General features: G+C 44.1%; 1 protein-coding gene across 8 annotated transcripts in view; it reads left to right on the top strand.

The window, feature by feature from the left end:
* The first annotated feature begins 509 nt into the window (after positions 1-509).
* macf1a (microtubule actin crosslinking factor 1a) overlaps positions 510-12,819 on the top strand; it is a 167,046-nt gene continuing 154,736 nt past the window's right edge. For all 8 annotated transcript variants that reach the window (XM_030063174.1, XM_030063173.1, XM_030063172.1 and 5 more), the window contains exons 1-2: positions 510-1,204; positions 11,229-11,290. In XM_030063174.1, the coding sequence (XP_029919034.1) occupies positions 1,081-1,204; positions 11,229-11,290 (186 nt within the window). In that variant the 5' untranslated portion in view covers positions 510-1,080. The remainder of the gene's footprint in view (positions 1,205-11,228; positions 11,291-12,819) is intronic.

The following is a 12,819-nucleotide window of genomic DNA, read 5'->3' as shown; positions in this document are numbered from 1 at the left end:
CACAGCTGTGAGTAGACCCCCTACCTTCCAGACTGCAGCCTGAATTCTGCTGACTCATGCTATAACGTGTCATCTTTCTCTCTCACACACCTACACACACACACACACACACACACACCATATGTTCACCTTGGTTTAGTGGTATGCCCCGTCTGTATCTGAACAGCTTTTGAACTTGCAGCCACAGTCAGCAGACATCCATTCAAAGATAGCCGTCAATAAATATAACAGCCAGGACACATTGCTCACCCATAGCAACGGAGGTAAACACACACACACACACACACACACACACACACACACACACACACACACACACTCACACACACACACACCATCCGTTACACATCCACACATAGAGATACACAAAAGCACACAGGAAAAGGAGCGTGTGGGTATCTCCTGTGTGGTTTCCTCTTGAGAGAGGCAACTGCACACACACACACACACACACACACACACACACAAGAACAGACACTCGTTTCCTTGAGTTCAGTTCTGTTTCATCTATTTACCAGTTTTCTAACGGTGCACTGAGCAACGGCTATGGTTTGGTCGCTTGTTTCAGGGGAAAGGAATTCACTGTAAGAGTGTGAGACAGAGAGAGCGAGGGGGAGAGAGAGAGAGAGTGTGTGTGTGTGTGTGAGAGAGAGGGAGAGGCAGTGGGTGAGAGAGGGAGGGTGCCTGAATGGAGAGAAGGACTCAGAAAAGTTATTAGCTACAGTTGTTGCGTGTTCAAAGGGGAGAAAAGTTGGACAAAGGAAGAAAAGAAGCAAGAGCTGTGATCGTTTTCATCATCAGAAAACAATTTCTTTTGTTTCTTGTTTTTTTTTTCCCCACAAAAGAGAAGAAGTGAAAGGAGAAGGAGGATGCTGTTCTGTCCAAAGACATTTACAAGCCAACACTGACAACACTTTTGTTGTGGGACTTTGAATACAAACTGGGAGCCTTCACTTGCTGGAGCTGCAGTAACTTTTGGCTGATTTTTGGAGCTAAGTGATGTTTTTAGTGAATTTGGGTCGCTAAATGACATCTTCAGTCAGTTTGTGAAACTTGTGGTGACCTTTTTGTTGGCGAGAAATGGACCTGCTATCAGATCCAGCGGTCATAACGCCCATCCTGGTGGTGACTCTTCATTTCCTGACAGCAGCTGGATTTTGGTTCTACCGCCGCCACCGCCGCCGCGTGCCCAGTTTTACAGCAGGTACAGAGTCAGGCAGGCACACACCGTTCTTCTTCTCTTTCTCTTCTCATCAGTCGTCTGTCGTTTATTTGCCGTCCCTGCTCCATCTCTCATTCATCCCTCTGCACATGGAGAAGAGAGATCAACTTCCTGTTTAGTCTCCGCCCCCTCTGCTGTATCATTTTAGTGACTTTCTTCCTTAGTCTTCTCTTGGCATGTTTGCATCTTATCCCACTGTTTTCAATGGGGTGAGCTTACTTTAGCATGTAGCATGCAGCACCTGTGTGTCTTTAATAGAGATTTGTATCTGTGTGGTTAGCACGTTGCTAAAGCCCTGCCAGCTTTCCAACCCATGTCACCTCACTGTACTTCTGCTATTTTTGTTTGAGTGGAATGTAAAGGGCCGGCTGTGCTGCAGGGAGCATATAAGCTTCTCCTGTTTCATCTCCTGTTACAGTGGGACATTTTTGCTTTTACATGAGGAAAGTTGTGCTACAGTATTTGGCTGATTATATCTGAGCTGTGTGAGTCAGTGGGGCAGAATTCTCCATATTTGGCTGTTTCTAGGAGAAGGCCTTACATTTTATGGCCTATTGTATCATATGGCCTTATTCATGTTGTTCACCCTGGATATGTGGTTGTTCTGCACTCCTCTGTGTGTGTGTGTGTGTGTGTGTGTGTGTGTGTGTGTCTTTGGCTGCAGAAGTGACCAGCTATGTCTTGTTCTCATCAGTGTGTGCACTTCACCGAACAGAAATTTGCTGTGTTGCCAGTAAGCTGCTCGATACCGTCATGTGGTTAATTATTCAGAGCTAATGGTAAACAATAAGACAACACAATTTAGTTTTTGCAGCATTGTGCAAATTCCAGTAGGCTGTAGTAATTTAGCTTCAGCGCCTATGCTAATGCTCTTTTAAGAAGCTGAAACAAGCACATTTATTATTTAACATGCTTTGTATGTCAACAAGCCTTCCAATGATTCTGTACAGTGACAAATCATACAGTTGTTTGACAGTATGTGAATGCTCATGCCTGTTATTGATAATGGTAATAGTGCCAGTGTTTGAAAGGCACAAATAGTCTGAATCACGTGAGAGAGTCTCTGTTGACAACCATCTGTGGATTACCTGACAGTGCTTAATTTTAGATTATGTAATTAATTAGAAAGGACTTCAGTGTTTGCCCTTAGGCTGTCTGCTTTGGTGGGCGGATGGGCTGCAACGGGGAGGCAAGGGGCAGGGGTGGGGGCTAACCCAATTAATTATAATATCACAGAATATTTGGACCTGAACAAACAAGAGCATATGTTTAACACTGAAATTTAGCCTAAATTTCAGACCTTAGGATTCAACATCTGTCCGCTTTTATTGCACTTACAGTAATGTAGTTAGTCATCAGCTTGAGTAACGTTGTCTTCACTTCACCTGTCTCTCCTCTGCTCCGCACCGTGTAGCACTATTTTTTTTCCCACCTGAATTACAGGGGTACCCAGATTCGGGCAATGGTTTGGTTGGATATGGTTCGGGTTATCTGAGTGCAGTGACTGGTTTGGAGTCAGAGGAAGATAAATGTCCTGGCTGACATAACAGGTGATCAATGAGGTCGATGGGGACTGAGAGGGCAGCGGAAACAACAGTGTCCAAGTGAGAGGAACGAGTTGGGAAGTGGAGGGAGGAAGGGCACAATTGAAGTTAAGAGCCTCGAGGGACAAAATTAAAGCATTTAAGCAGATTAGTGAAGGACACAAGGGGGCAGGGAAGTTTGGAGGGGAGTGATGGGAAGAGGGCAGCTGGGAAGGGAAGCAGCACAGAGGGCAATGAAATACTGGTGGAAAAAAATGAAAGGGAGCAGGGAGCAGTGAAGGGAATGAGGGAACACTGAGGAGAAGTGGCAGGAACAAGGAGACAAATTAAATAAGCAATCACTTGTTTCTAATGCTGGGGATTTTGTTTTTAAATGTAAAAAAAAAGATGATATAGTTTGTGCATTTCAGAGTTTTATGGTCAGTGGAGGGAGCTGTGGCCATAATGCTTCACTTAAGAGTCAAAGATAGTGGAAGATACACAGCTATCGTTGCCAGTGAGTGTTTGTGTTTCATATATAAACTGTGTGTGTTTCGATGGTAGTGCATCTCTCCAGAGAAGCGTGTGTGTTTAAGCAGGGCTTAACTGGAGCATCAGGCTAGAATTTGATGCTTGCCTGTTGACCTGTTTGATCTTGTCTCGAGGTTATCAGAGTATTAATGGGCTACTAATGTGTGACACAGCTGCTCTGTGTGTGTGTGTGTGTGTGTGTGTGTGTGTGTGTGTGTGTGTGTGTGTGCGTGTGTGGCCTTGTTGGAGCCTGTGTGTGACATGTTGTGCTGACCTTATTCTTAGCTACCACAGGAAACATGTTGTGTCACAGCAGTAGGCGTGGCAGGGTGGGGTGCTGCAACTATGCATCTGAGTGTTTCTGTGTGTGTGTGTGTGTGTGTGTGTGTGTGTGTGTGTGTGTGCGCACATGCATATTGTGTGTAACACTGCATGTGTGTTTATGTGAAATGGTTTCTACTGATGCAACTGGTAAACCAGTGTGGCTGACACTTTCACTCACAGCCCTGAGCCTTGTTATATTTCACTGATATCTCCAAACTGAGCTTAGAATACAGTCCTTTTTGCTGCTGATTGTCCATGACAAGACCGGCCCAAGGATTTAAACTCTGCTGGCCTGCTGTACTTTTGCCAAAAAGTGACTTTGATAACTTAAAAGTTTATGTTCTTAGTCATGTGGGTACTGATAAGCTCTGGTTTGACAGAGTGTTTCCAACTTCTGTGGAAATAGTTGAAAATAAATTAGCATGATACTGACGGGGACTGAGGGAAAAGCAAGGTGAGCAGAGTAAAATGGAGTAAAAACTTGAAAATAAGGTGGCAAATTAACGTATAGTGTCATTCTGTGGGAAACACTGTAGTTACTGTTTTTCATATTGTCTTGAATGTCCTTACTGCAACTTGCCCTGAAATATTATGATAGTATGTTAAGGCTCCATGGCCACCCCTAATGAGAAGAAAGTTTTACCATTTATGCAGATGGATGGTTCATGAAAAATTACCCACCACAAATAAACAACAACAACAACAACAACAACAACAACAAAGTAGAATTAGATAAAACAATACTTCTTATTTGGATATTGCTGAAACAAGATTTAACAAGGAGAAAAATGGCGTTAGGAGACCAGAATGTTTTAATATAAATAAATCATACTTTGTGATGAAACACTGTGATGAAGAAATGGCCCCTGTTGTAGTTCAGTGGCACAATACAGAACGGATGACGAAGCAGTAATAAAATCTGCACCACAACAACACTGACCTGCAAATACCTTTATTTAGTACCATGGACTTTGGACTGCTGTTAAGCTGTCAGCTAGATAGTTTACCTGCTTCTGTTGTGGGTGTGATATTACTTTAAATCCCTGCACAGGATGGGTCATGTGTAGTATTGATGACTTCATATGCATTGATCATCATTTCTGTAACATCCATATGTCAGTTGTTTGTCTCTGCTTGGGGCACAGGAGGCCAAATTTATTCTGATGACTGAGCTAGTGGTTAACCGAGCTGCCTGGAGGCTGGTCAGGCTGTAATTGGGAAGGATTAGCTGTTCACAATGTGATATTCTAAACCACTGGCTGCTCACACACACATAAACACACCTTGTATCACTGTATCAAAGTAACAGTGTGGATCAAAAGTGAAAGTTTTTTGATTGTTTGAGATGCAGTATAGTTATGCAACTGCAGCAGGGCCGTGCTGGGAAACTGAATTCTGCCATCAGAACGAAATGTGACTTGCATGTCCAAAAATAGCCTGAAATAAAACCTGAAAACTCACATCCATTTTTCACTCTCCCTTTCATTTGCAAATCGAGGCTGCATTAAGGTTGGTGTTGTTTTGCGTAGTGGACTTTTGAAGTGCAAAGACTGAGGCTGAGAGAGAAGAGAGAGGAAAATGTGAGAGAAGAGGAGGGGAAGGACGATTGAAGTGAGGCAGGGAAGGAGGAGGCTGCTGCCAGCCTCCGGAGGAGAAATGAAGCTTGTGAAAATCGGCTGGCTAGGAGAGAAAATGAAAGGAGAAAACAAACTGAAAGTGAAAGAGGGAAAGATAGCAAGATGGACCACCACAGGAAGAGGGAAAACAGCAGACTTGGAAAAATCAGTGCCATCTTTTTCAATTTTTCAATTAAAATGAGATGGAGAGAGAGCCAGAGTGATGGAAGAGAAGAAGAACAGAGGGAGAGCGAGGGAGATTAGAGGTGATAACAAGAGAGAGAGCGAGTGAGCGAGAGAGTGAGAGAAGGAGGGAGCGAGGGATAAGCGTTGTGCGTGGTATTAGAGGCGTAAGCTGTGGCTGGTATTTTTAGTGTGGACAGCCCTTGGAGACGAAGAGAGGGAAGGAAGGAACAATTCACTGTGGACAAACGGGAGAAGAGGAGGAATCTGGAGGAAAGAAGGAGCAGATCGAAGGAAAGGCAGCGAAGACGTAAACGAGGGAGGCCGTGACGCTGTGGAGGAGGAGGGCGCAACATCCCAAACAGCTCAAGTGGAAAGAGAGCAGGAGGGAGGGGGAGGAGTTTGTGTTTCTCTGTCTGAGCTTGTTGTGACTGTATGAGTGTGTGAGTCACAGTCTGGTCTGGCCAGGTGTGTGTGTCCATATTTATCCGTATGCATGTCCATTACACGCCGGCTCTGACCAATCAGATACCAGGGATTATAGAGCGGTCAGCCATCGCTTTGATGATATCACTCCTGACTTCTTGACTCCTGGCTGGGTCACATGACTGGACCTGGATGTTACTGCACGCTTGATTGTTTTCCTCACACACCATCAAGACTTTCCTCTGTTTTATTCCAACACGACAGCGCAGAAATTATTTAACGCTGAGCTGCTGCTGTCTGAGTCGGGCTGAGCTAAATTGAGAAACAGTGTTTTGAACCAGCAGGGAGGGAAGGCTGAGTCTGTGTGAGAGCAGCTTTATACAAATATGAGCTGAAGCTGTCAATGCTGAGAGAAAACAGAGCTGGACAGTGAAAGCACGACTCTGACAGCGATTGTGTGGTGTGTGTGTGCGTATATGTGTGTGCATGTGTGCTGCTGCGGGGTGAGCGTTTGCCCCTGACTGCTTTTTGTGCATCTTCCTGAAAAGCACAAGTTTGGAAGGATGCCAGAAATCTGATCAGGGCTTTTCATCAATACAGTGATATACACGCTGGTCTACTCCCATCTCCGTTGGATACACACACACACACACACACAACAGGCATGTGCGCTAATGAGGAGATGAACTAGCTGTGCGTGGGTCTGTTTTCCCTCTCTGGATTAAATTAGACAACGTCACAAGTCCATCCGGCCTTTCCTGGCGAGGTTGAAGTCCATCTCATATCGTGTTGCTTTCTTTTTCTCTTTCTGTCTCAACACAGCACAGAGTGAGGAGCAACACTGCCGCAGGGCTGCTGACTTTTTATTTACAAAAGAAGCCAGGGAAGTTTTGTATTTTTATAAGTGAGGAAAGGAACCGAGTGCAAAGGCAAGAAACTGAGGGAAGAGATATCAAGGAGTCACTGCGTCTGAGTTTTACCATCTTGAAATCATAGATAAGAGAGTGTGTGCTTGTTTGGTGTGGCAGAACAAGCTGCCCTTGTGTGTTTGAGTTTGTGTCAGTGAGTGTTTCTGTTTTTGTAGCAAGTAAAGGGACTCAGAGTGGATTACATCATCATAAAGGGATGCAGCCAGGACTTTTGAGACTTGCTTTCCTCTTCCATCTCTGTGGAGTCTAAACAGCCTCTGACCCCTCTGTACCCTGATACGCTTCCTCTGTTCTGCTCTCTGATACTAAAAAGGGGAAAAAAGCCTCAAACTGTCAACTGAAACTTTATGCAACATCTGCGTCAACAGTCCTTTCCGGGCTGTCCTCGTGAATAAAAATTTCTTTCAAGTGACCTAAATAAAAAAGTAAAGGAAAAAAAGAAATTAAAAAATAAAAATAGCCCAAGAGGATAGTGTACGTCAGCAGGAGGGCTCGCTCGCTCACTTACCTGTGCAGAGAGAGGGAGATTTTTAGAGAGAGAGAGAGAGAGAGAGAGAGAGAAAGAAAGAAAGAGACGGGAATCAGAGAAAATAAAACACAGCCAGCACCTCTGTAGCCCTGCAGAGCCACAGGCAGCTGCATTCAGAGCACACACTGTCTGCTGTGGTCCAGGAACAGAGAGAGAGACACAGAGACCAAGAGAGAGAAGGAGAGAGAGAGTGCCACGGGCTGGTGAGGCAGCAGAATAGAGGCGAGGGAGTCAACAGAGAGAGAGAGCGACAGAATGGCAGGGAGAGAGGGAGGGAGCGAGGCAGTGCTTTTTGGCCCGAGGGGGAGGAGCTGCTAGTGACTTTGACACACACGTGTGAGAGCAACTGCTACCAGGAAAGAAAGAGACACAGTGGGAGAGAGAAGGCCGGCCAAGAGAGGCAGAAATGGCAGCGACTACAGTGACCGAGGAGGGAGAGTCGAAACGGGTGAGCGACAGATAAACAGCAAGAAAGAGAGAGAGGAAGACAGGAGGCACCCGGCCTCGGTCTGTCTCCTAAAACTGGTCGTACCTGCCGGCAGATCACTGGAGGTTCACACCCACTCTGCAACTCCTGCTTTTGGATACGTGGAGGCAGAGTTGCTGCCAGGGACTTCTTTTTCTCACTGCTATAATTATCTGACGTCGCTCTTGGATTATGTACCGTTAGCATCAGATGAACTAAAACACAGGGAGAGAGGAAGGCAACATGTGGCCTGACTACAGGAACGAATGTCATCTCAACGCTCACCTGTACTCCCTCATGTGCTGTGCAGGTCAGTTTGTCTCCGCACGACACGTGTGTGTGTGTGTGTGTCCATAGAGCAGCTGTGCAGTGTTTGCCGTTGTTGTTTACATGCTGCCAGTGTGCAGCGCTGTCAGCACGTGTGGGAGAGAGTGTGTGTGTTTGTTTGAACTGGGCTGATTTGTGCACATGCCGGTGCTAAATGTGGTTTCAAGTCAAAGTGCAGGTTGTGTGTGTGTGTATGTGTGTGGTGTGTGTTGTTGTGTTTGGACAGCGCAGAGGGGTGTGTGTACGTCTAAACAATGCCTCGCTCTGTGGATGAATGAGAGCCTTTCCGTGGCTGTCACACACAAACCTCAACTTTTCACTTGTCAGCCTCTCTGTGACGTGTTGTTTTTGGAGCACCCTGTTGTTGTCACACCTAATAATTTATGCTGTTATCTACCCAATCTTTACGACTTTGTTAAGTTTCCACACACTTTGATCTAGGTTCACTCCACTGTGTCTCCTTGGTGTGTGAGAGTATGGCCTAATTACATGTGAAAGCGTGTGTGTGTGCGCGGGTGTGTGTGTGTGTGTGTGTGTTCTGAGCTAAACTAGCTGGGCTACCCCGGCAGGTTTGTGAAGGAAAGCGTGCTAAAGTGGTGAAACCATTTTGCAAGAGCATGTTGAAATATGTGTGTCTTTGCCTGGGGGCTTGCCCTCTATGTAAACTCTTCTCAGTGAGTTATTCTGTGCTTGGGTGTGTGTTATTGTGTGCGTGTGTGCTTCCTATGGACCTTGAATTTTATCCAGTTGAGGTAATTGACCTAAATCTTAACCTGAATTCCTCTTTGGAAATCCTTTATACTTTTGAGGCAGAGCAGTTGAAGAGCACTCTGTCAGCTCAGAAGCTCATCAGCATGTCAGTCATTTTGTGTGTGTGTGTGTGTGTTTGAGAGAGAGGAGAGAGAGATGAAAAGATCTTTGAAGGAGGAAGTGAAATGGCCTATCTCTCTCCACATGGCTGCTTGCTCTCTCAGCGTCACCGTGGCTACCGTGTAAACAACAGGCAGGAAGAAGAAGTACCTAAAGCATGCTGATTTCTGATTGGCTGTGGCTGAATCTGTTTGACAGCCTGGAGGGAGAATCCCTTTCTGTCACAGTCACATGTGTTTTAGTCTCGATGTTATAACATTTCTGACACATTTTGCCTAATGTGTCAGCATCTGGATTCTGGATTATTTCTGTTCTGTATCTATTTTTAAACCACATGGGGTATTCTACATTAAATTTCATGATTTAGAATGTTCCACTATTTCAGAAACTCATACTATGCAACAATATACAATTAAATGTGCAGTCCTTCTGGAAGTAATTGAATCCCCAGAGCAACTTTTTAAAAATGAACCTAGAATAACCTAGAATTTATTTTCTTTTTGTAAACACTGGTTCAATTTTTCTGTGCCTGCAGCTGGGGGTGAGATTGTAATTGAGAAAAACACAATCAACACTCATAATCAGAATCAGTTTTGACTTTCTCTGCTTTTTCTCAGTAAATGTACATTTGCATTTCTGCTGCTATAAACAGGTGCTGAGCGTCGTTGTTTGCTGAATTCTGCACATTGCACACACTTTTTCTGTTTGTTGTTTTGGACTGAAGGTGCTCGGAGCCGACCGAGGAACACATGATGTCACTCAGAAAGGATGTTGTACTGTTTGAACAGGGCCCACAGGAAGTCAGATATTTGAGAGACTGGCGGGAAGGGAAAAGGAGAGAGGCTCTGTGTTTTCTCCCTGACAGACTGATATGAGGAGAGAGAGGAGGAGGAGAAGGAGAGGAGGAGGTGGAGGGGGGCAGATAACACAGTCGTGTCCCAGCATCAGGCTCTATTCCTGGCCTGGCTGCCTCACTCCCCTGGCCTGTGGATGACGCACCAGCGGAGCTCAGCCTGCCTCCTGCCTCCAGCTTCAGTTACAGACAGTAGAAACAGACAGAAACGGAGAGTGAGGAATACTCTGACACAGTAGAATCTGAACAGAGGAAGGAGGAGTAGAAACGGCAAAAATAAACAGGACAGCAGGTTTTTACACAGTGGGAACTAGACTACAGCTGAGCAATATGGATAAAATCACACATCACAATATCTTTGACCAAATGCCTCAATATCTATGTCAATATTATAGAGATCACTCATACTTTCATAAGATATTTACACACGAGATTTTTGATAAGCAGTCATCAGTAATGTGAATATGCTGAACAAACAGATAGAAGCCTAATAACTTCTGAAAACTGCATTCATTTACCGTGATGCAGCGTTGAAAACCAGGAGCAGACATTTATGCCTTACCATGTTACTTTATCCAAAATCCAGTATAGCTGGCCTTACAGATACTGACACAGTCGAAGCTAAGAGAATAAAGAATACAAAAGAGAACGTTTTTTTTTTTGCATGTTATTGGTACAATCTCAGTCCCCAAATGATGATTTCATTCAAGGTAGATGTGCAGTAAAGATGTGTTATTGCAGTGGGAGTGAAGCTTGTTGCCCAGGAGCACAGCGGTCCTCTTTATATCGGCTCTCATACAGCTTTTTCAACTAAGAAAAAAAAGTCTATTGAGCAGTTTATTTCTTAACAGTAGCAGGACCAAATCGCCTTAGAGATTTTGTTGTACCTGTGTGTGTGTGTGTGTGTGTGTGTGTGTGTGTGTGTGTGTGTGTGTGTGTGTGTGTGTGTGTGTGTGTGTGTGTGTGTGTGTGTGTGCACGCACCTGCACATTGTGTGTATTCATGTATGAGTGCTATCCATGTGTAAGAGCTTCTTTATTCGGTGCAAAAATGTGTGTTAACAAAGAGAGGTTAGGGGGAGTAATCCAATACAAGCTTGTGGCCGCTACTCAGTGTTTGTGTGTGCGTGTGTGTGAGGGAGACCACAGCAACACCAAAATCTCTTTTGCAATTTTTGTGATACCTCTCTACTGTAGAATCCCCTACAAATCATGATTCAGAAATGAGTCAGAAATTCAGAAATAGAAATGTGTGCATGTGTGTGTCAGTTTGAATGTGAGCGTCCGGGAGGCGAGGTCATGTAAATAATATAGTGCAATAATGCCACTGCTGGATTTGGATTATGTAATTCACCTCCGTTTCCCTCTCTGTCTCTTCTCTCTCTCTCTCTCTCCCTCCCTCTCCCTCTGTTTCTTCTGTTGTCCTCCAGATGAGCGGGACAGGGTGCAGAAGAAAACCTTCACAAAATGGGTCAACAAGCATCTCATCAAGGTATGACACAGCTATCAAGTCAAATTGCTTTACACTGTCCTTATTTGCCTTCCTGTGGAAATGTTTGTTCCCGGTTTATTTTTCTATTCAGTACTGGCGGATTTGCCTTTGACTTTTCCTCTTGGTCATGTTCTGTTTCAATAAATGTAGAAATAAAAAATTTAAATGGCAAAAAAAGTATATGCTTACCAAGGCAGATCAAGGGATGTGAAAGAGGAGTAATAAACTTTTTAAAAAACTGAAAACCCCCAGCTCACGAAGATGCTGTACATCAAAATAATAGCTTCAGAAAAGAGGTTATATTGGTAAATTGAATGGACTTTTCTGTCTCCCCTACTGCTATCTACAGTAATAAAACAGCCAATAAAATAGAGCAGAGAAATAAGCAATTAAGGGGAAACATATTTTCTACTCATCTCCATCCTCTTCCTCATCCTCAGTGAGGTGACAGAGGGATTAATTTGTCCGACTAGCAGGAGGTGAAACTATTAGCCCGAACACACACTTCTACCTAGAGCTGACCGCTGAAATTGCAGACCCCCTACATTAGTTTACTGGTTTTCTTTTTTTTTTTTTAACATAATCACTGAGCTTCATGATCAACGCCACAAATAGCAACATCTACAATGCTCCTATAGTATTCCTATAATATTTCTAGAAGTTATACAAGCTTTGTGGAACCAGAATTACTTGTGTTTCTGCATATCATTTCAAATTGGCTGGCAGTTAAAGTCTTAAGTGCAACTGTGAATATATTTTTCGGTTACACCCCAACCTCTCTGCGTCATTGATTTGAGAACCTCTGTCCCTGCCGCCTAGCATCAGCAGAGTGACAGCTTTATAAAATGGTTTCGGGGCGTCCTGGTGATACTAACCCCCATCTCTGTCTCTTGTCACAAAAATACAGATTATTAGAAAAGCAGTTACCTCTTGTGCTCACGCATGTCCTCTCCCTCTGCCTCAGTGTGCACTGTGGTTTGACAGGTCAGTCAGACATCCTGTGTGTTAATATGGCCAGTTCTGGGCAGCAGGCTGCACACACACACTGAAAGATTAGCATCTGTCTGAACTGCTTTATCACTGCAAGTAATGGGTCTAATGTTACAGCGTGTTAACACACTCCCTTCTGTGTAGCTGTGCCGATGTTCCCTCATGTTTGGCAGGAACAGCAAAGGAATGAATAAATGAATAATGAATATTGAATGAGTATTTAATTAGGAATGTGAGTTTCAGCGATGTTCACTGGTTGTGAATATTGAATTATTAATTGGCAGAGTTTCTTTACTCTCCAGCCAGGTTGCCAAACTCGATTGTCAGAGTTGGAAGTGATGATAAAAGAACAAACAATTGAGTTAAGACTGAATGAGCAGCTGCATGGAGCCTTAATGTCTGCCTGTTAATAAACAATGAAAAACAAAATAAAACAAAACACACACAGCTAAGTAAGATTCATTGTTCAGTCCTTCAGAAGAGAGGCAGGTCACTATTTCTGGAAAGTCAAAGAATTTTAAAAATTCTGTTTCAGACAT

This window comes from Myripristis murdjan, chromosome 11, assembly GCF_902150065.1.
Source record: "Myripristis murdjan chromosome 11, fMyrMur1.1, whole genome shotgun sequence".
Taxonomy (NCBI): Eukaryota; Metazoa; Chordata; class Actinopteri; order Holocentriformes; family Holocentridae; genus Myripristis; species Myripristis murdjan.
This window is presented reverse-complemented; position numbering and strand designations above follow the sequence as displayed.